This window comes from Gymnogyps californianus, unplaced genomic scaffold (genome assembly GCF_018139145.2).
Source record: "Gymnogyps californianus isolate 813 unplaced genomic scaffold, ASM1813914v2 HiC_scaffold_40, whole genome shotgun sequence".
Taxonomy (NCBI): Eukaryota; Metazoa; Chordata; class Aves; order Accipitriformes; family Cathartidae; genus Gymnogyps; species Gymnogyps californianus.
The window spans coordinates 76,415-98,959 of NW_026114290.1; the positions used below are offsets into that span (position 1 = coordinate 76,415).

Genomic DNA, 22,545 nt, shown 5'->3' on the forward strand with positions numbered 1-22,545 from the left:
GATAGTGGGGAAGGTCAAGGGTCAGTTTAGGAGCCGAGGGGCAAAGGTGAAGGGTCAAAGGGCGGGTGAAGGGTGAGGGCCCTCGGTGTGGCGATCCCCGCCGCCCCCATAATGCACCGTGAGCGAGCGAGTCCCGCGCCGCCGCCCAGTCAGGAGAGGGAATGGCTGTGATTGACAGGAGGGAGCCCCAGAGTCGGTCGACGGAGGAAGCGCCTCCGCCAATAGAATCGGGAGATGGATGCCGGCAGGGGAGCGCTGGCCAATGGGAGAGGCGGGGGGGGGGGGTGTCGCGCCTCTCGGCGAGCTCGGCCAATGGCGGGGGCGGAGGCGGGCTTCTGGAGCGCGGCCAATGGAGAGCTTCGTGGGCGGGCTAGAGCGGCGGCGGGGCCCAATGGGCGGCGGGCGCGGCGCGCCTGCGCAGCGGGCGCTCGGGCGGGCAGTGCGGCGCCGCTGGCCGGAGGCGGAGGGGAGAGATGGAGCAGGGATACGGCGGTAGGTGCGGGGCGGCCCCGCGGCGCGGCGAGGGCCGGCCTCTCCGCTCTCCCGGGACGGCGGCTCGGTCCTCCCGCCGCCTCAGCGGCGGCTCCCCGTAGCGGTGGGGAGGGGGGGGGGCGTAGAGGGGGGGGGGGACGGTCAGCTCCTGCGGGAGGCATTGTACCCGCCTCCCGTGAGGGGGCGCCGCCCGTGATTGGCTGAACGACGCGTCGCTCCGCGCTAGGGCGCCGCCGATTGGTGGGCGGGTGCTATTCAAAGGGGGGGGGGGTGGTGAGGAGGGAACGGCCCCCCCCCCGGGGCGTGGGGGGGGGCGGAAATGGAGCCGGTCCCATTTCTGAAGACGACACAAAATGGCGGCCGCGCGGCCACGCCCCCCGCCGCGTGCGCGCCGGTCCTTCCCCTCTTCCCCCCCCTCCCCCCCCCCCCCGGAGGGCCCCGTCCCCTGAGGGGGGGTCACCGGAGGGGGGGTCCCCGGTGGGGGCAGCTGGAGCATCTCCTCATGGCCACGCAGGGAGATCCGCTGAGCCCCCCCCCCCCTCCAGGCACCGGCTTCACCCCGGCCGGGGCCTCAAATCCTTCCCCCGTTCCCCCCCCCGGGAGAAGCAGCAGCGACTCGCTGAGGAGCGAGGGCCCGATCCGGGCACCTGTCACAACTGTAAGGCCTGCCATGATGAGCCGCGGTGGCTCTCCCGCCTCGGATACCCACCTCAGATACCCACCTCAAGCCGTCTAGGTGCGTCTTTGCCCCCTGAGGTGTTTTCTTCCTTCCCGGTGTAACGGCAACCGGCCAGAAGGCGTCAAACGAAGCATAAGGAAGCAGGTGAGAGCCCTCCGAAACGGCGGGGAAAGGCTGTTAACGTCGTTCAGCTTCGTTGGCCGGCGTGGGGAAGTGATTTGTGAGGGGGGAAAAAAAAACCCGTCCTCCTTCCACAAAGCACTAAACGGCGTTGAGTTCGTTAGCGTCGGCGCGCTCTCCCGGCTTCTAATGGTTCTTAGCATCTCTTTAAACTACGAAACAAGGCTTGCGGAAGTGGAAATTGAAAGAAAGTCACCCAAATTGACGTTTAACAGATGGATATCAGTTGTTTAAAGTCCCTCGATGAAGTTTATTTGGATGTGAGATGGCCGTGTGTGGGTAAATGCTCCCGGATCTGAGCCCGAAGCAGCCTGGCAGCCCGCATCCTCTCCCCCGCGCCCGTTTTGAGCCCTCCGTCCTCTTCCCGCCTTGAATTCACGCTTCGCATCGCTTCCATTCGCGTTCGGGGACGTGAAGGTCCCGTGAGGGTGATTTTTAACTCGCTGTTGAAAACACTTCCTTGGTTTTTATAACGTAATTATGACTGCGGCAGGATTTTATAAACAATACAGCAGCGATGCCGTTTCTGTGTGTGTTTTATCGAGTTCTTAATACCCCGCACGTCGCTTTTTCTGCAGAGATCGTTCCTAATTCAGCCGGATGTCGTGTTGATACAGAGCTGTTGACAAGTTGCTCTTTCCAGGTTCCCTCTGTCTCCGCTTTCAGCTTGGTGGAGATCTGATGCCCGGCATCTCTTTCATTATGCTTTTAAATGTTTTTTAAGTGTTTTACCTGTTCTTTGGCCATAAAAATGAGGTGAGAAACCGCAACAGGATTAAAAACACCTTAAATGTGTGTTGAATCACCCTCTATGAGTGCTGGTTTTTTTCTACCGACAGCTGAGCGAGTCCACGTAAACAACTCGGAAGAGTTTAGGCAGCTAAAAGTTATTCCCGAGAAAGATTTTGTTGGCTTCATGAAGGTAATGAGCTACTTAAAGCTGGGATCTTCCCTTCGCCTCGCAGAACTATTAATAGATTAAAACCCCCGAGCGTGTTGCAGCTTTAGAGAAGTTTTGTCGTGGATTTTTACCGTGACACGGAATAAAAATGAATGAGTTCTTTAGAGTTCTTGCGTATTTGGGGTTTTATAAATAAACCTCAGGTGTAGTCAGCTCAGCTTATAACCGGCCCCTTTATTTTTAATTCTCTGTGTGTTGAGAAGCGTACGGTTCCATGCGAGTGGGTTTTTGAGGGGAGCACCCTTTACAGTCGAGCTTTGCGTAGGAGCGTGTGATACATAGATTTCATTTAAATACTTCGTGATTCCAGCAGAAGACAAACTTTATTCTCCCCGGATAAACTCCTTTGTTGAAATCAGCAGGAGAACCTCAGACCTCTGCTTTCAGAAGGAATTGCCTCCTGGGCCCCGGCTTTTTTTTCTGTGGGTGTTAAACTTCTCAGCGCTTCACGTAGGCTGAACGACGTAAATCTCTTGACGTTGCTCTGTCATCTCTGGATTCACGCTCTGCTTGTACACATGTGCGGAGAAAAATGATTCCCAAGCTTTTTCCCCCAGCTCAGGGAGCGCTGGCTCGGGAATCAGCTGGGAACCAGGACACATGGTGTGCTCGGCTCAGTAAAATTCACTACTTGGTCCCTTCTGAGTTGTTTGTTTCCTGTTCTGCACTTTATTTTGTGTTTATTTTTCCAAGAGAAGGTGATGATGATTTATTCCGCTGATTTTTTTTCCCTCCTGGGGATGTTTACGGACGTGCTGTGCTGCTGCAGAACTGATGGATACGACCTCTGCTCGTTGGTACCGAGTCATTAATACCCGAGTGTCTCATCTAGTGGGTTTTTTACATAATACTTAGTTTCAAAATTAGGCATTGAACTCTTAATTACAACGTTCTGAAGTTGCACCGAAAGCTTGAGGTCTTTGCTTTGAAAGCTTGAGGTCTTTGCTTAACCCAGATTCCTTCATTCCTTGAAAGGATGTGATAATCGTGGTAATACCTGTATGAACATAATGTGCCTTATGTCTCAGCGAGCCGGATACCAACGTATACGCATGTAACATAAAAGCGGGGAGCTTTACCCTATAGAATCTGGAGGTACGAAGAGGTGGGACTCTCTTTGGCTGAAAAATGCTGCGTTTCGGGCCAAGCAGCCTCTGTTTTCCTCGAGGTTTTGTGCTGGGGCCAGGCTATTTTTTTTCCTCCTGAATTAACGTACCCAAGATTTCATCAAAAGCGGCTTAAAAATCGAAGGAGAGGAGCTCGCTTTTGATCCGACGTCTGCTGCTATTTTTGGTGTCGCTGGGTGAGAAATCGAGCAACCTGCCCGGAGAAAAGCTTCCCTGCGCTGACTTCGCTTTCTCTTCCCGCTTTTCTCCAGCTACGAGCGTGCCCCGAGGCAGGCGTCGAGCTGGGATGATGCCTGTGACAACCGGGGGCTCGGTGTCACTTGCCGTCGCTCGCGTGCGCTCAGCAGTTTGTTTGCAAGAGGCGAGTTAACGTGCTGGAGGAGGGAGCGTTAAAATCGAGCTGCGGATTTAAAGTCAGGCTTTGGGGTGACTGCAGTCGATGGATCAACGGTTTGTCCTTAATTTCCGTGCTCTGTCTCGACCTGATCCTCCCCACGAGTCCCACCGGCAGCCGGAAAACCGCATCCCGACGCCATCCCGCTCCCGCTGGATAAACGAAGCTGAACGGCGAATGACTCGACCTAAAAACGCCGACGGTGGGAAAGGAAATTATTCGGTAATAAAGGCTCCGATTTGAAAAGGCGTTTACGTGTTGCAGTTCCTGTTTTGCTGGAGTTCAAAAGGAGTTCAAAAATACGGCGGTAACCATTTCGCCCGCGATTTCGTTAGGTTCTGTGCGCTTAAGGTGGTTGCCCATGAAAAAAAAATAAAGTCGTTAAGAGGGAGAGGTGTCCTGTACGTTCTTGGGTGTTAGACAGGTTTGTGCGGGGACTTGGGGGCTGCGAGAGAAAAGTTTTGTAAGATTGGGGGCTGTCTCTAAAAAGTAAATGTTTTGCAGAATTGGGGGTTGTTGCCAAAAAAGAAAAGCTTTTGGAAAATTAGGGGCTGCCTCTGAAAAATAAAAGCTTTTGGAAAATTAGGGGCTGCCTCTGAAAAATAAAAGCTTTGGAAAATTAGGGGCTGCCTCTGAAAAATAAAAGCTTTTGGAAAATTAAGGGCTGCCTCTAAAAAATAAAAGCTTTTGGAAAATTAGGGGCTGCCTCTGAAAAATAAAAGCTTCGGAAAATTGGGGGCCATCTCAAAATATAAAAGTTTTTTTGCAAAATTGGGGGCTGCCTCCAAAAATAGAAAAGCTTTGCAAAATTGGGAGCCGCCTCCAAAAAAAATATAAAAGTTTTTGCAACGTCAGGGGCTGCCACCAAAAATAGAAAAGCTTTGCAAAATCGGGAGCCGCTGACAAAAACAGAAAAGCTTTGCAAAATTGGGGGCTGCCGCCAAGAAAAAGGAAAAATTTTGCAAAGTCGGGGCCTCCTCCAAAAATACAAAAGCTTTGCAAAGTCGGGGGCCGCTGCCAAAACCAGAAAAGATATGCAAAATTAGGGGCCGCCTCCAAAAATCTAAAAGCTTTGCAAAATTGGGGTCTGCCTCCAAAAATAGAAAAGTTTGGCAAAATCGGGGCCCCCTCCAAAAATATATAAGCGCTTCCCACAATTGGGGGCCGCCGCTAAAAATAGAGAAGCTTTCCAAAATTGGGGGCTATCTCAAGAAAATATAGAAGTTTTGCAAAATCGGGGGCCCCCTCCAAAAATATAAAAGCTCTGCAAAATCGGGGGCTGCTGCTAAAAAAAAGAAAAGCTTTGCAAAATTGGCGCCGCCTCCAAAAACAGAAAAGTTTGGCAAAACCAGGAGCCGCCTCCAAAAAAGAAAGAATTGTTGCCGAATCGGGGGCTGTCTCTAAAAAAGAAACGCTTTGCAAAATCGGGGGCCGATTCCAAAAATATCAAAGCTTTGCAAAATTGGGGGCCACCTCCAAAAATACAAAAGTTTTGCCAAATTGGTGTCTTAAGGTGCAGAAAAGCGACCTAAACCTTAAAAGGAGGAGGGAAGGAAGCGTGCGTGTGTGTGATTTTTGGCTTGTGCAGGCTCTTCCTCAGCCGGGGAGCCTTTGGAGGGCGATGAGGTCGCTAAAGGGAAGGGGAAATCCGGATCCAGAGGGGGAAGGCAAGGCCAGAACAGAAATGGGGAGAAGTTTTGGGGTAATAAAGTGGGTATCGAAATAATTTGGATCCGTAGGAAGCCAGGCATCAGTAGTTCTGCTTGTGGACCAACTCATTTCTCCTATGAGAATAATAAATAGAGATAATAAAACTGTTTTCCTGCAGAGAAGTGGCAGCCAAGACTCTGGGCAATGCTGTCAGCAAAACACTCAGCGCATTGCTTTTGATTTCAAGATTTCATTTCGATGATCTTAAGGTTTCGTTGCAGCACGGAGCTTATTTATCTGATGCTCTTGGCGCAGATGAAGGTGTTTGCCGAGCTCGCTGCGGGTCTTTCGGGGATCGCTGCGGTGCCGGGGATGCTGATTCCACCCTGGAAACTTCAGAAAAGGTTTAAAATGGAGAGAGGATTTATTTTGGCGAGGAAAACAAATCACTGCTGTGAAATAAAAGCCGGTGAAGCCACGGCGGGAGCTCCTGCGTGTCCTGCTCTTTTCCTTCTTCTCCCACCTGGACAAGTGCTTTGCCCCGCTGCTGTTTTTGGAGAGACCAGACCGAAACCGCCTCATTAGCGCAAATCTTGCAATTAGTGCTAAAAAGTGGAGGGAGATCGATTTATTTTATTGGCTCGTATAATAGCAGTACTCGCCTCGGATCGCGTACGAGGATATCTGATCTTCCCTAGGAAAAAGGATGCTTCTGCTGGCGTAACACAATCGAAACGTCTGTTCTCGATGCTGGTTCAATTCTTCGGATGATTTATCCCGCACATTTTCTCCTGTATAAACGTAGTTTTGCACCGTCGTTACGTCAAGCGCCTTTTAAAACTGATTTCTCTTTCAAAACACACTGTATTTTTTTTTAATTCTCGGTGTTTCAAAACACCTCGTTGACCTTTAGATTGCTGAAACAATCTGAAATAAAGCGTCGGGCAAGCTTCAGGCGTGTTTCCCAAACAATAACAAGCAGAAGCGGAGCTGTAATTAAAGACTTCATTGGGTTTAGGGTCAATTAAGGGAAGAAACAAACCCCGTGATAGCAGCAGAGACGATCCTTCTAACAGCTCCGTTCTTTTTCTTGCAGGTTATGGCACCTGGAATACTGGGGCCACCAACACTCAAGGTGAGTTTTGTGTACGTAAAAACAGATGCGGGGGAATTGCAATTTTAGAATATAACTTAGTTTTGCTTCTTTCTAGCCAGAATAGTGTAATATAGAAACAACTTTTTTCAGCCTTTCTTCTCCTCCACCTGTTTTAGTGACTTTCTACTTGTTTTTCTGTCAAAGCTTTCTCCGTGATACCATGATACGCTCCGATTCCCAGCGCCGTATACTGGAGGAACTGGTCACAACCTTGCGTGTGATTAATAACGTGCTTTGCTTTATCGCCTGGGGTTTATTAGCGCCGCAAAACGCAGCGTGTCCTGGGCTGTTTGGGAGTTTGGGCTCTCTCCTTTGAACTCCTTTCCAGCCTAAACAGCAGCAGAAGCAGCGAGATGCTCCTGAAAGCGATAGTTGTAACGAACGTATTTGCTTTTGCCGTGGTTTTACTGCTACTTGAGGGTTTTTATTGAATCGTTTTGAGTTGGTTTCAAGTGCAAATATTTGAAAGTGTTTCAAAATACGTATTAAAAAAAGTATATATTACGCATTTCATTTTCATAATTAGCTCTTGGAAGTCCCAGCTGCTTTCTTGCCCTTTCTGTGCAAAAGGATCCGTCATTTTTACCGGCAGTTAAACTGAATGATATAAATTCAGTCTCTGAACTTTTAACTTTGGTGCTTTTAGAGCTGAAACTCTCTTTTCTCTTTGTCCCGTTCAGGTACATACGCGACGAACGCGACGAGTTGGCAAGGTACGTGCTAAAAAAGCCCCTCGTTTATCTCTGGGTGTTGGGGTGCCCTGCTCAGTCTCTCGAGCTGGCTGCGGCGAGCGGAGCTGTTTTCCTGCTCGTACGCCGTCTCCGCTTGGAAGTCGATGCGAAGTATGCAACGACGTACTTTTAAACCGCTCCTCCTCACTAATTCATTGATTTATTTCTACCTTGCCTCCGTGATTGCGGCTTTTTCTCTTGCCGAGGGAGCAGCTCTGTCCTGATGACTGGCAGCCATCTGTTCCTTAAAGCAGAAAAATTAGCTCACGGATGAGAAAAGTTCGTTTCGTTTTACGTCTCCGTTTCCCGTTTGGTCTGGGACAGCCAGATGTGTGCATTAATCAATTGATTTTACTGAGATTATATCGTTTTCCCCTCAAAACCCAAGGTTTGCCCTTGTAATTCTGGCAGCTTGACGGTACACAAACGCAGTTCTCTGTGCAAGCCGGCGCTTCCTCAATAAAACATGATTTGCTTTCACTAATAAACTTTTCCTCTCAGAGCAATTAGTTAATTGGCCTTGATTTGGATCCTATGGCTGTTTGAAGCTGGTCTTAACACAATCCTAAGCAAAAGCCCGAGATTCTTTTAGAAAATATTATTTCTTTGGTCCTCACAATACAAAAATTGAATGCTGCACGTCAGGCTGTGGGTTCAAACCTCCTAGCTCAAGTCATTGGTGAAAATGAGGGGTTTTTTTTCTTTTATTATTCCTCTTTTTTGTAAAGCCTGGGTGCCCCCGTGAAGGACTTGCGCCCCGTTGTGCTGAGTATTGTGCCGATGCGGAGCAGAAAGGCTGTTCCTGCTCCAGAGACCTTTTAATCTAAGTAAAAACAGAAGTCGCAGGCAGATGGGGGAATACAAAGACACGATGAGGCCGTGCCGGTCAGCACAACCGGCAGCAGGATCAGCACACCGGCGGCCTTAATGATGTCAATTTTATCGTAGGCATTGTGGAAAAGGAGAATTATGAGGGATTATTATGGCGGTCGCTTCAGAGAGCCCTCGAAGTGATAGAGCGAAGGGTTTAGCAGGTCAGAAGCAGCGAGAGGAAGCTTGCTGCATAGCTCGTGGCACGTGTGTCTGCCGGAGCGACACTGGATTCGAGCCGGGGCCGTAGAGCTGCGACAAGGATTGCCGGGACGTGCGCATCCCGTCCGGATCTCGGGATCGCATGAAGCATCCGGCAGCTTCACGAGCGTGTTGGTTTTTCCACCGCGCTGTGGTATCTTGCCACAAGGTGCTGTTTGAATACAGCTCGCAGCTTTGATTTTCTGATTGATTTATTTAGTCGTGGTCCTTTTTTGGATGGATATACGGCGACGTGCTCGGCAGCGCATCCGTTTTGGGTTTCTTTGTGTCGTTTTGTGGGACGGTGCGACGTAGACGGCTCAGGGTCTCGTTCAGAAATTGCGAATACGACCAGCGGCGCTCCGTTTCTGCGATTAAAATCGCCCAAAGGAGGAAGGTCCTTACGCTTTTAGGGTTGGGCAACAAGAATCTTTGGTAGTTCTCACTTTAAGAAACCAGATTTCCTTTAAAGGAGGTAAAACCCAGCTGCGGCCTTGCCTGGTAGGATCCGTTCGCATCTAAACTCTTCCTCTGCCTACCCACGTCTTTATAATATTGTACTAATATCGATTTTATTTTCTTTTCCTGCCAGGCTATGAAGGCTATGACTATTACAACACCCAAACCACCGCCGCTAACACAGCGGCCACGTACAACTACGCCGCAGCCGCTGCCACCTCCAGCAGCTGGGAAACACCCAAAACTTCGGATATGAGCATGAACGCCGACGTCAACGCCGCCATGCCCGTCGCCTCGTACGGCGCTGAGACTTCGGCGAACGAGAACTCGGATTCCATCATAGCCAAAATCAACCAACGTTTGGATATGCTGTCGAAGGAGGGCAGCGGCGGGACAGGGGAGGGGATGGAAGACCAGGAGAGGTGACTGTTCCGCTGCTTTATTTTAATAGTAAAAAAAAAAGAATGGCTTTTAATCGCTATAAGTTCAGATTAAGCTGTTCTAATTGCATAGGCACCATCCAGCGTTCGTTCCCTGGAAAACGAGCTTAACTGCTTACTTTTTACCTGTCCTCATCTGTATGTCGCACGTACACATACGTATTTTATATATATCTCTCTCAAACATATCAAACTTGATGTACACGTCAAGCATTAAAAGCAGCTTCCGTTGTCGATTCGATTCCTAGATTTTGCAGAAGGTTTTTATCTGTAGTTTTTGGGTTTCTTAAAGTATTTTTTCCCTCTGCGTCCCTTTTTCCTCCTGGCTGCCCAGTAATTTTGTTTTTTTTTTTCCTCCCTTTGGGTTAAATTCTGCCACTCTGGAGAGTTGTTTCATATCGGTGCGTGCTTTGCTGCTGAAATAATACAGATCCTGGCGAGAGTTACGGAATAAATGAAGTTTTGCCTTTTTTTTCTTTTTTTTTGCCATTTGATGCTCGCTGCTGCGGTCAGACAAGGCGCTGAGGGGTTTATCTGCATTAATTCACACCCGGAGGCCCAGCTAAGAGACAACGAGAAGCAGCTTTTACCTGGGGAAGCTTTTGGGATCTGCTTTTCAGCTGGCAAAACATAAGGCAGAGTGGTTTAGCGCTATAAAGTTAGTAAGGTGACGTCCTCTCCGAAGGATTTCTGTTCAGATGCTCGTGCAGAAAACCGCAGTTCTTTGACACTGATTGATTTTCCCTGAGACTAAGGAAAAGGTGATGGGGGATACAGAAAGCGATCGGTACGCAGGGTTTAAAAATATTTTGATTCTGTTTTTTTCTGGCCAAAACCACTTGGATTGTGATAAAAATGGATGCAACCGCCTGTCTGATGTGTGGAAACGTTATCCTAGCTGCTGACTGTTGTCTCCTCCTCCGCAGCTCTTTCAGATTTGAGTCTTTCGAATCGTACGACTCGAGGTCTTCGATGAACGACCGTGACATGTACCGATCCGGCTACGATTACGGAGAAGTCGGAACCGATCGGAACGATTCCTTCGGGAGCCAGTTCGACAACCGCAGGGATCAATCTCGCAACCGAGGAAACAACTACGGCCTCATCCGAGGACGGGGTCAAAACCGCGTTCAAAATCGAGGGCGTCTAAACGCTTTCAACCGCACCGACCACTTCATGCCCTCCTCCAGCTCCGAGCGCCTCTCGGCTCGTTGGAATGAGTTGAACTACATGGGTGGGCGTGGGATGGGGGGTGCCGGATCCAACAGGCTCCCTTCCCTCTTTTCCCAAGCCCTCGTTCCCGATTACGGCGACTACGGAGATTACGGCGACTACGGCGACTATGGGGATTACGGCGATTATGGCGACTACGGAGATTACGGTGACTACGGAGACTATGACTATGGCATGATGGGGATGTCGGGCATGGGAATGGGACGGTATGGGAATATGCCGTATGGAATGGGGAGGCAGCGAAACAGAGACAGGATGGGTACGGTGCCCTGGCACATGAACGCGCTCATGGTAAGTCGTCACCGTCGCTCTTTTTTTTCCTTGTTAAGATTGCTTTTTGCTTGCCTCGGTGGGTGGGCTTCGCTGTTCAGCTGTAGGGCGGAATCCGTGGAGAAGCACGAGTCTTCCTTCACGTTGCTTCCACCACAGAGTAATTTAAATCTTCTGGGATAGAGCAGAATGTCGCCAAGCTTGTATACACCCATTTGCCCGGAAAATAGAGCCTCTGAATGCTTACCCCATCCCAAATCCGCTCTTTAGGGGCACTAACCCAGCTAATAAAATCCTTTTATGGCCAAAAATAAGTGCGGAGTCACAAGAACTTAAACTTTTTTAGGAGATGTAGCGGATGGGTGGAATACTTTGATTTTAAAGCTTTTTTGGTGCCTCGAATTGATGGCTACAACCGATTTCTTCCCGCTTTAGCCCAAGAGAAGAGGTTTCCGAAACCGTTCAGGAGGGCGATCGGACGGCGAGGGAGGAGGACGCAAGCGAAAACAATCGCAAAGCGGAGACGAGCCGGACAGCAAACAGGCAAAGACCGACAGTGAAGGAGACGACACCGAGAACGGTACGAGCTGTCTTCACCCACTAATATTGGCCATTTCCCCCCATTTTTAAGTGTTTTATCTTTCAGCTGACTGCCGGTTGTTACGTTTCAAAGCTGTTGTATTTTTTTTTTTTAATCGTTAGCGTTGTTATAATACTCCTGGAAGCGCACAGGCTTTATGATCTGTGTATTTTGTGGCCCGGGACAAAATTTAATGCCCGAGGTGAGCATTGTGAATGTAAGGACCGAGTTTGCAGCAGCGACTGACGGGCAGGGAGAAACCAGTGAGCTATTTGCGATCTTCACTGGAGTTTTGAGCTGTTATCGCAGCAGTTGGGGATTTATTAGGGGCCCCTTGGAGTGTTAAGTGGGAGAAAAGACCCCCCCAGCACCACCTAAATGATTATCTCTTTTGTGCAGCAGATGAGGGCGAAGGAGAGGAAAAATCAGGAGATGAAGCTGACAAAGGTGTAAGTAACCTTTTTTTTTTTAATCACTCTTCGTGGCAAATGTGGGAATATTTAAGCACTCGAGCAGTTTCCTCTGCTCTTTTTCACCGCGCTGAGGGTCGGAATATTGAAAATCCCCCAGAAACGGCGTTTGGAGCCCATATATTGTGCAAGTATGCGCTCTTCGTCATTTCCCCGTGCCCTTCAGCGCGGATTACTGGCGGATTCGCTTCCACCGAGGTGCCTGAAAAGCACTCGTAGTGGAAAGGTTGGGATCCTGCGCCTGTACTTCTGCTTCTGGCGAGGCTCGTTAGGGCTAAATTCCAATGAGCGGTTGGTTTCTTTCCTCGGCGGTTGGTTTGGTGGGGGTCGTTGCCGTTTGTCTTGCTGGTGACGGTGCGTAACCTTCGGTACGGCGTTCCTCGGAGCGGCGACTCGGCTGCCAAGTATTTAAATTTTGATAGCGAGAAGCGATACTTAGCGGTGACATAGAACCTGATATACGGAAAACAACTATTTTGTAAACGTTTCTAAAAACGGACGTTGAATCCCCGAACGCCAGAACCCTTCGCTCGCTCTGCCGTCTGGCTGGGTGGACTGTGAAACCTCCAGATCGCAGTGAATAACCCCAGCGTCTTTTTGTGTTTCTCTTTTCCAGGAGAACGGGAATTGGGGCGATTTGGCGGAGGAACGTAGGGTGTGAACCCCCCCTCCTCGCGCAGTCCTCCTGGATTACTCCCACACCGAATCCATCTGCTTCGCCTCTGGGTGCTACCAAGAGCTTAATTTTTTGCGGTCAAAACCTGATGCAGCTCCTGCTGCGACCTGTTAACCAGTCCAGGGCTCCGGCGCTGCCTGTCGTGGCACGGAATTGCCGCGCTGGTTAGCAGGGGAGTCCCAAAACGGTTTCGTTTCTTCTGGGCTTCTCCGCGCGGACGGTTGCCGTCTGTACGAATGGATATTGGCCGCGGCGTTAGTTTCTTTTCCTGCCCTGCTTGGAGGACGGCGGCGAGGACGCGCGTGTCTCGCAACAGGGCAGAGCAAAAATCCCGTAAACTAAATAATTTTCAGGGGAGGTTTCAGTCACTGGGCTAAACCCTCTTTTGTTTTGATTTTTTTTAAATAGATGGGAATACATCGAGGTATATTAGAACACTAATTTAAAAACTGCATGGTCTAAAGTAGCTGAAACCACTTCAGCGTTGTAATTTTCGATGAAGACACGTCAACCCCACGCACGTTGTGCCTTCTGCATTAGAGGGACGTGGGGAAAACCACGTGTAGGACTTCTTTTGCTGCTTTTAGGTTGTTTCCAGGATTCAAACTGAGGTGGGGCTGAATGTTAAAATTCTCGTTTAAGCGTCCCTCTGATGCCCGGGTCCGGACTCCGGGCTTCTTTACCTGAAAACGTTGCAGGTGAATTATTACCGGAGTCCTGTGAGGCTGAAAGACCTCTGACTCGCAGCTTTCTACCCCAAAACACTGCAGCACTTAGGTCAGCTGAATCTTTTAGTTCTTTTTTGCTTTCCCAATAATTATCAAGGAATTAATATTGGGAATAATTCCTTGATAATTATTGGGAAGGCGACATGAGGAATATATCCAAAACCGTCCCAAGGAAGCACAACCGTTACTCGAGCCCTGCTAGCATCTCTGCTATTTTTTGTTGCTTCACTTGCTTGAGTAATGTTTTCAGCCTTGTGAAAAATAGGAGAGGGAAAAAAAAAAAGAGAATTTGGGGAGAAAGTAGCAGCTCCCTCCCAAGGAAGGGAGAGAGAGAGAGGTGTCTTTGCAGCATCGTAAAAGTCGGGACTCTTTTCCCCTCTTTCCGCTAACGGCACGTCCCGTCGCTCTCTGCGGAGACTTGAGTCGCTGCGGGAGGTTCAGGGAGCTGGGAAAGAGGAGGATTTGGGTTTTACAACAACTGCTGAAAACCTTGGAAAAAGAGGCTGCCGCTTCCCTGCGGTCGGAAGCTGACTTGGGAGAGAGAGAGCTTCCAGAGACCAAAAGAAGTTGTGACTTCCCGACGCTGAGAATGAAAAGGAAATTAAGGAACTCGGGCCCCCAAATCCCTCAGCCAGCAAAGCGGCTGGTTGGGAACGCAGTAATTCTGATTTATTTTTCTTTTTCCCCTCCCAGCATCTGGAGATGGCTGTGAAGATGACGACGAGGAGGTGAAAAAGAAGAGGGAGAAGCAGCGGAGAAGAGATCGGATGCGTGATCGTGCTATGGACAGGTACGGAAAGCGATAAGCCGGTCCGTTCCTAGCGCTTCTGTGAATAATATCGACCAAGGATATTCCTCTGCGCAAGCGTGGGAGGAATCTGCTGGGGGATTGTGTTTTGGGGCTCTGCGTTCTGATTTCAGCGGGGTTTTTTTCCCTTTTTGTGTGTTTTATGACTGTTTTAAGGTGAGGAGAATACTGTGGTTCTCAATACGTAGATCAGCGTAGAGTTCTAGGTTCAGAAGGGTGTTTTAAGTGGCTATATATGCAGCCTTGCTGTTAAAATAATACCATAAGCGATCTAAAGACAGACTAACCGGCGAAGGCGGCACCAGCGTTTCCGTACCTCGGGGCTTTCCCACCCCGGGGAGAGGATCTTCATATCGAAGAGTGCTGATTCACCTCCTGCCCTATGAATTTCTCCGGTTGCTTTTAAACTCGTGCAGGATTTTAGCATCCAATCCCGTAGCGTAAAGTTGTACGGAGAAGTAGGTGCTGTTTACTCCGTCCAGGTCCTACAGCGATTATAAAAGTCCAAGGCAAAGTCAAATCGCGTGTGGGGGGGGGAAACTTAAGAGGTAGAAAACTACAAGAGGGGCTCGTTCCTCATTTGCGGTACGATCGCTCTGTTTAGAATCCAGTTTGCCTGTTCCGTCTGCAAGTTCCGCAGTTTTGAGGAAGAGGAGATCCAGAAACACCTCCAGAGCAAGTTTCACAAAGAGACCTTGCGATACATCGGTACCAAACTCCCGGATAAAACGGTCGAGTTTCTGCAGGTAGGTGGGTTACCTGGCATTAGCTCAACCCTTCCTTGCGTCCGTGCTGGGATTTCCGGCTTAATTTGAGATTTCCCAGCTTAATTTGGGATTTCTGGGCTTAATTTGGGATTTCTGCTTAATTTGGATTTCCCGGCTTAATTTGGGATTTCCCGGCTTAATTTGGGATTTCCGGCTTACGTGGAGAGCGGAAGGGGCTACAAATTCATCCACGTACGGCCCGCTGCTTGGTTAGCTCGCATCACCACTCGTTAACGCGTCACCTGATGACGTCAGTTTGCGTGACGCGGTTTCTTTTCGTGTTGGGAGGAAAAGTGAATTGTATGAATTTGAACAAAAAGGCCAGAAATTAATATTCCGGAGATGGTCTTCACCGTCTACACATCTAGAGCTGAGGAAGGCGAGATAAAAGACCGGGGTGTTTTATTTTCTGGATGACCAGCGTTTGCGTTTTGGGGGCATTTTTCAAGGATTTGGGGTTTCCCGTAAGGAATCTGATGGTGACGTGGGAGCAGGCTTCCGTTCGGCTCTGATTTGGATCTTTCCGTCTCTTGCTCTGGGTAGAAATGAGAGGGGAAGGGGAGGGGAAAACCCTCGCCTTGTCTAGTTAATTCACCGATCGCGCTCTTCCCCGCGGGGTTTTTTCTCTGGAGAGCTCCTTTCCCTTCCGAGCTACGCCGTCGTCCCGGCGCGTTGCGTGGAGGACAGCGGGTTTTGTCCTCTTGCCTTCTAGGAGTACATCGTCAACAGGAATAAGAAAATCGAGAAGCGGCGTCAGGAGCTGACCGAGAAAGAGGGCACAAAACAGAAGCCGGATCCTTTTAAGGGTAAGCGTCCGTTCTGCGTCCAGAGACCGAAGAACTCTTGCTCCCCAAGAGATACAGCAGCGCAAACGTGAAGGATTTGGGTAACTCGGCCTCGGGTTCTGGGTGGGGTTTTTTTGCCAACTCAGTGAAATAAATTCGTTTTGGTGGGGAAGGGGGGATGCCTGTCCTCTCTGCAGTTTCTCAAGCAGCAGATTCATGAGGCTCGTGCAACGTCAGAGATACTAAAGTCAGGTAAACAGGGAAAAACTCGCAGGAATGGTGCGTTTTTGTGGCTGGTTAATGCAGCTGGGTCCTACGTTCGGTTTTTAATGTTAAAAGAAAGCGGCGAAGTTGATCTGTCGTGGCAACAAGCGTGATGGGGGAAAAAAATCCGCTTAGCTTCCTCAGCGTGCCCGTCCCCGATACAGGCTGCAACGCTCGGCCGCGTTTGTCCTGAGAGCGATGAGTGGAGTTTAGTTAAGCCGCGTGTCGGCCGTAAAATCTCGCAGGCAGAAAACCTGAGCCTAAGTAGAGAGGAGGAACAAACCCGGCGCTGGGGCAAGCGCAAGTTGTCCCTTCTGCCTTTATTTAAATAGATTTTTGGAGAGGCAGGCTGGTTTCGGGAGGAAAACAGCCTCGGGTAAGCCCATGCCTTTGTACCTCGGGCTGTTATCCCCGTCTCTCTTCCTCCTACGCCTGGGTGCTGCGTCGGTACGATCTGTTTTAGAGCAGAGTAACTTTCCTCCCCGTCTTAGAGCAGCGTATGGGATTTTTTTTGTCCCTGGAAGGAATACGGGCGCTGAATTAGCGCGTCGGCCATGACACGGGGTCGTTAGAAGGGGTGGAAAAGCAACGTTAACCGGCCGAACGTCTCATTTCTTTCGGGCTTTTGGCTGACGTCTCGTCGTCGCTGTAGGTATCGGCCAGGAACATTTTTTCAAGAAGATCGAGGCGGCTCACTGCATGGCGTGCGACATGTTAATTCCCGCGCAGAACCACCTTCTCCAGAGGCACCTGCGATCTGCCGACCACAACAGAAACCGCAGGGTAAGCAACCCTGCTCGCTTCCGAACCGGAACGTTTCACCTCTGCCGGGGCGAGAGAACGTCGGTCCTGACGCTCGAGTTTTATTTGCGGCTTCTTAAAACCTTCTCGTACGGTCTCGGATCGCGCCGTGAGATGAAGCCGCTGACCGGGGAACTGTGAAGGGTTGTGGGACGCTTGTGGATGGGTTGTGCGAGGTTTGTTCTTCCGTAGGGAAACGCGAGCGGATGAGAAGTGGGGAGGTGAACAGAAAAAGCGATACGAAAAGGGAGATCTGGCCTTTTCTTTTGCGCCGGGGGTTTAGCGGGGTACGTTGTCCGGGCGTGCTGCATCGACGTGCAGGCTGAACGCTTCCTCTTTCTAAATTGGCAGTGCTTGCTAGAAATTAATTAAAAATTACCTTTGAGGGCGCTTGGGGAATTCATAAATGAGCCGTAATCGATGTCTAAATTGGCAGAGGCGGGAGAGGGGCTTTGGACGTTGCAGACGGAGACGGGGTTGAGCTTCGGTCAGCGCCGCGCGTCCCTCGTTGTCGTGGTTTAACCCCAGCCGGCAGCTAAGCACCATGCGGCCGCTCGCTCGCTTCCCCCCCGGGATGGGGGAGAGAATCAGGAAAAAAAAACCTCGTGAGTTGAGATAAAGACAGTTTAATAGGACAGAAAGGAATGAAAATGAGAATAATGATATGACAAGAGTAACACTAAAAGAATTAAATTATACAAAGCAAGCGGTGCACAGTGCAATTGCTCACCACTCGTTGACCGATGCCCAGTTAGTTCCCGAGCCGCGAGCTGCCCCTCCCAGCCAGCTCTCCCAGTTTATATACTGGGCGTGATGTCATATGGTATGGAATATGGTTTGGGGCGGTTGGGGTCAGCTGTCCCGGCTGTCCCCCCTCCCAGCTCCTTGTGCCCCTCCGGCCTTCTGGCTGGCTGGGCAGGAGAAGCTGCAAAATCCTTGCCTTAGGACAAACACTGCTTAGCTACAACTAAAAATATCAGTGTGTTATCAACATTATTTTCCTACTAAATCCAAAACACAGCACTGTACCAGCTACTAGGAAGAAAATTAACTCTGTCCTAGCCGAAACCAGGACGGGGGGGTCTTCGTCTCCTCCGTCTTTGAGTCTTTGACGTGAACGTCGCTGTCGCGGACTCCATCTCGGGATATTTGGGGGATGTTCCAGCTGCTGGTGCTGAAACGCGTTTTTCTCCAGGGCTCGTGTTAGCGGAAGAGAGGCGGGTGCTCCCTTGCACCCGCTTTTTTGTGGGTTTTTTTTGGGGGGGGGGGGCGGATCTGAGATCAGGCTTCCCAAGCCCTGCAGAGGAGGAGGGAATCCGAATTCTCGAGGCGAGCTCTTCCTTCGAACTCTTCCCCTTTTGAACTGACCCCGATGGTTCGGTTCCTTTGCAGATGGCTGCCGAGCAGTTCAAAAAGACCAGCTTACACGTCGCCAAGAGCGTCCTGAACAACAAACACATCGTAAAGATGCTGGAAAAATACCTCAAGGTGAGTGAATGAGAGAGTCGGCAAATCGTGCCGAGTTCCCGGAGCGGCATGGAGCCACGTCTCGCTGTGTGCTGCGTGTCGGTGACGCGACGCCTCGCCGCGTACGATGGGGAAGAAGCGTAGGTTCCACTCCGCTGCCTTTTTATCTCTAAATCTTTGGGTCTGGTTTCTTTTCTCTGTAGGCGGTTTACCACTTCTCGTGCTTTTATTTTTTTTTTTGTTCGGTTTTTCGGTTTTTTTTTTTTTTAATTTCTTTAACTCGCAGACTGTACCTGCTGTCATTCCCAGGCGCGTGTAGATCAATTTACGAAACCGTCCCAAACGGAAACGTAATTAAAGAAACCAAAATAGCAAAAGGAACTCCAGTTCCCCGAAGCCACCCCTCGAGCTGTGGCCTTGCGGAGGGGGGGGGACGCCAGGTTCCTCCCCCCCAGCGCCGGGATTGTGAGCCTGTGGGTCGGGAAGCCACCGCTTGAGTCCCGCCGGGATCGAATCCGACGTGGATAGCTCCTGGCCCACCCGCTAACCCCGCGCTGGAGGGGGTCGGAATTTTTACCCTGTCTAAAGAGCCGGGCTCCGCGACGCTCCCGGCAGCTCGACCAAATGACGGAGCACCCCGAGGAGGGGGGCGCATCCAATTCCCGTGAGTTGAAACACCCTCGTTAGCCCCCCCCTGCCCGCTCCCTCTTTTTTTTTTTTCCTCCTCTTCCCTTGGGAAGTGGCAGAGGACACCCCAGCCGATCTTCAGAGCCGAGATGGAGCACGAGGAGAGGTCAGGGTAGGGTTCGTTTAAGCCCAAACCAGCGTTCGGAATTACAGAAAGAAGCCCGGAAGGCAAGCGCAGTCTTCAGAGCACGGGGGGTAAATCCGCTCCGTGCGGGAACGCCGCCGAGCGAGCGAGCGAGCCAGCCGGGCGGTTGTGCCCGGCCTAAAACGCCTCGCGGTATCCGCGGGTCCGGAGGCGGCGTGGGTTTAACGGGCGAGGTCCGCATCCGAGCCAGAGAGAGAGAGAGAGAGAGAGAGAGGAAAGGTCGCAACCTCCTCCGCCAGGCGAAGATGAAAAAGAAGCGCTTTTGGCTACTTGCTCGTTCCCTGGGAATCCGGGAACAGCCCAGGATCCGGCAGGAGAGAACCCCTTGTTTGCAAACCTGGCAGGCAAGGGCAGGCAGATGCCCGCGCACACCCCGGCCCCCGCCACGGGGGGAGCGGACGTTTCCCCTGTCCCACCGGCGGCATGGGTTTATTTACGGTCTAAACCCGGACTGAGCTAGCTCTCGTCATGCCCGGTCTCCGCTAAAATCTAGCGCAAACCGATAAAAACTGCGACTCCGCCCTCTGGGTCCAGTGAAAAAGAGACTTTGAGCTGAGAGTTTGTCGGCGTAGGATGGCCGTCTCTCCCCTTAAACCGGCCTCTCATACACGTTGAACAGGAGGGTGAGATAAAAACCCTGCGGTACCCCACAGGAGAAAGAGAGAGCGCCAGCGAGAGCGCCCTCGGGGCAGACGAGGTGCAAACCTCTGGGATCTCTCCGAGAAATTTAAAACGAAACGAACGAAAAATTTAAAAAAAAAAAATAAAACATTCCCCCCCCCCCCCAAAAAAAAAAAAAACCCCAAAAAAAGACCGGAACCACTCAAGTGCAACTCCGTCTACCCCTGCCAGGGTCCGCAGGCACGTCCACATCTCCTCATGATCAACGGTATCAAAGGCTGCCGGCAGATCTAAATGAATCAGCACGGGCACCTGACCTTTGTCCATCGGCAGGAGGAGATCTTCGGATCCATCCCAGCACGGTCTCCGTATCATTCCCAGGTGCAAAACCAGACTGAAAAGGGGTGGAGGAAAATCTGAGGATTCCAGGTAATTGCCAAGAGCCGCCTCGCCATAAACGTTCTCGGCAAACCTTCCCCCAGAAAGGAAGGCCGGAGACGCAGGGCGATTAATTAATCAAGACTTGGCCGCATCAAGAGATGATTTCTTGACCCGTCGGCCTAACGATTCCTCCTCGGAGGGATGGCGGGACACCTCGCCCTTCCCAAGGGAAGCCGTGACAGTCTCCACCACGAGTGGACTTCACATCCCCCGGTAGATTTTACCGGCGATAACGGACGTTGGGGTCCAGATCGCGAGGTAGAGCCCGATATTTTCCTTATCTCCCCCTACCTCCGTGACCTCCGTAGGGTTTGTGATCCTCAGCCGGAGAAGAGATGAACGTTGAGGTTTCTCCTCCACCTGCATGGATCTTCTCGCGTGGAGGCAGCCAACCTGGTCTGAATCTCTGATCGAGGCAGATATTAACCCTCGGGTGGGGCGGAGATGGGGGGGGAAGGCGGAAAAAAAAAAAGGAGGAAGGCTACCGGAGAGCTTTTTCCCTTCCCGTTTTTCCGAAAAATAAAAAAACCTCTCCCTGCCCCGCCGCCGCCGTCGATCAGATTTCAGGCGAGGTTTCTGCCGCCGTCGGCATGCCGCCCTTCCCTTCCCCGTTGGCCGCGATGTCGTGGTGACCTGTGAGGCGGTGGCCGGGGCGGAGGGGGGAGCGGCGGGGATGAGTTTTGGGGGGGGGGGGGTGGAGGGGGAAAAAATGCGGAAAAAGGGAATGGCTAGGAGCAGGGTTTGTCGTCGGATTGCGGCACGGGTGTGTGTGGGGCATCTCCTCGCTGGCAAGGTCAAGGTTGTAGGGCAGCAGCACCCCTACTGTCACCCTACAAGCGCTCGCCCCGCGCCTCCTAACTCTCGAAACGCTCCCCGAAACCGAGGGGGAGCGGTGCTAGGATCCGCTGGGAAAAAAAAAAAATAAAAGGTAACGAGGTGAAAAAGCAAACTTAAAACCCCCCCAAAACGAAACAACACCCCAAAATCCGCAGGGTCTCGGTGTCTCCCCAAGAGACCCCCCCTCCCCTCACGGCAGGACGTGGCGTGGGGAGCGAGCGAGGGCTGCGAGGTTACGACCGCGTCTGGATTCCTCCGTCTCCCGAAAAAAGAAACCAAACCCCCCCAAAACCTCCCCCCCCCCCCCCCCCCAAAAAAAACCGAACCAAAAAAAACCGTAAAGGCCAGATGCAAACCTGGAAGCGTCGCCGCTCTTCCCGGCGAGGGAAGGGGAAGCCGGCCGCTGGCAGCTTGAAACCGGGGACGGAGGGTTGAGGAATATCCTTTTGGATTTTAATCGTCTCGGTTAAAGCCGAATTCCTCCCGGGTGAGGAGCGGAGCCGATAAATCCCCGGCACGCTTTCACGGCAACACCGGCGCGGTTCTTCCTGAGCGTCGGGTCCGTCCCCGGTGCCCGCAACGCCGCGCAGGAGCTTCTGTTGTTTGTCACCGATTCTTTCCACTCCTTCCAGGCGTGGGATCTTTTTTTTTTTTTTTTTCCTGGGGTTCTTCTCTCGCTGCAAATCCTTCGGGATTTTCCACGACGGATTATTCTTTTCTTTTATTTTTTTTGTTTTCTTCCCCCACCATTTTAAGACTCGTCTGTCGCCAAGCCGATTTTTCCGTTGCCAAAAAAAAAAAAACCAACCACCGACCTCTCCCGCGTTTTCACGGCGGAGATTCCTTTTGCCTCGGCCGCAGCTCGATGACTCTTCGTCTTTCTCCCGTCTCTTTTTCCGCAGGGAGAAGATCCCTTTACGGATGAAATCACGGATCAGGACGTGGATGAAGCTTTGGAAGGCGGAGACGGCGCCGGGGAAGGAGCGACCGAAACCGCCGCCGTCGAGGTTGCCCAGGAAGGAGAAGGAGGAATCGGGGAAGCTACGGAAACGGCAGAAGCTTCCGAAGAGTTTTCCAAACCTGAGGAATTTCTTAAAAATCTGGGGGAGCAAGATCAGCCCCCCAAACCGCTGCTGATGCCCCCGTTCCTGCAAGACGACGAGCTGGAAGCGGAGGAGATGACATCAGAGGTGACGGCGGAAGCGACTGCCGCGGCAACTTCGGAAGCGGCGCCGGCGGCAACTTCGGAAGGCACGGAAGAGCCGCCTGCGGTTCCTGAAAATCCCCAAGAATCGGCGGATTCCCCCCAAAATGAAACTGAGGGTTGGGCAGGCAAAGAGGAGGAGGAGGAAGAGGAGGAAAACGGGAGCGAGGCGGCGGCTGCGGCCGGCTGCAGCGAGGAAGAGGAGGAGGAGGAGGAGGAGGAGGAAGAGGCTCCGCCGGCGGCTGCGGAGCCGCAACCGGAATAACTGTGAATATTTGCGTGAAGGTGATGGTATAATCCGTGCTTTTTGATTTATTATTGTTATTGTTTTTCGAGCGCAGCGCCGGAAACGTGGCCAATTTGGGTTGGAATGAAGGGGAGGGACCCGGCCGCTTCGTTAAGGAGCAGCCCCGGCGTTTAA

At 51.4% G+C, this 22,545-nt stretch overlaps 1 protein-coding gene across 1 annotated transcript; it reads left to right on the forward strand.

Moving 5' to 3' along the window:
- Window positions 1-453: 453 nt before the first annotated feature.
- Window positions 454-22,338, forward strand: AKAP8 (A-kinase anchoring protein 8; the record flags this gene model as incomplete). Its single annotated transcript, XM_050914445.1, has 13 exons — window positions 454-492; window positions 6,580-6,618; window positions 7,320-7,352; window positions 9,034-9,322; window positions 10,267-10,864; window positions 11,279-11,423; window positions 11,826-11,870; window positions 13,991-14,087; window positions 14,710-14,851; window positions 15,585-15,678; window positions 16,574-16,704; window positions 18,115-18,210; window positions 21,823-22,338. Coding segments are annotated over exons 1-13 (2,244 nt in total), but the record flags the coding sequence as incomplete, so codon positions are not given.
- Window positions 22,339-22,545: the final 207 nt, after the last annotated feature.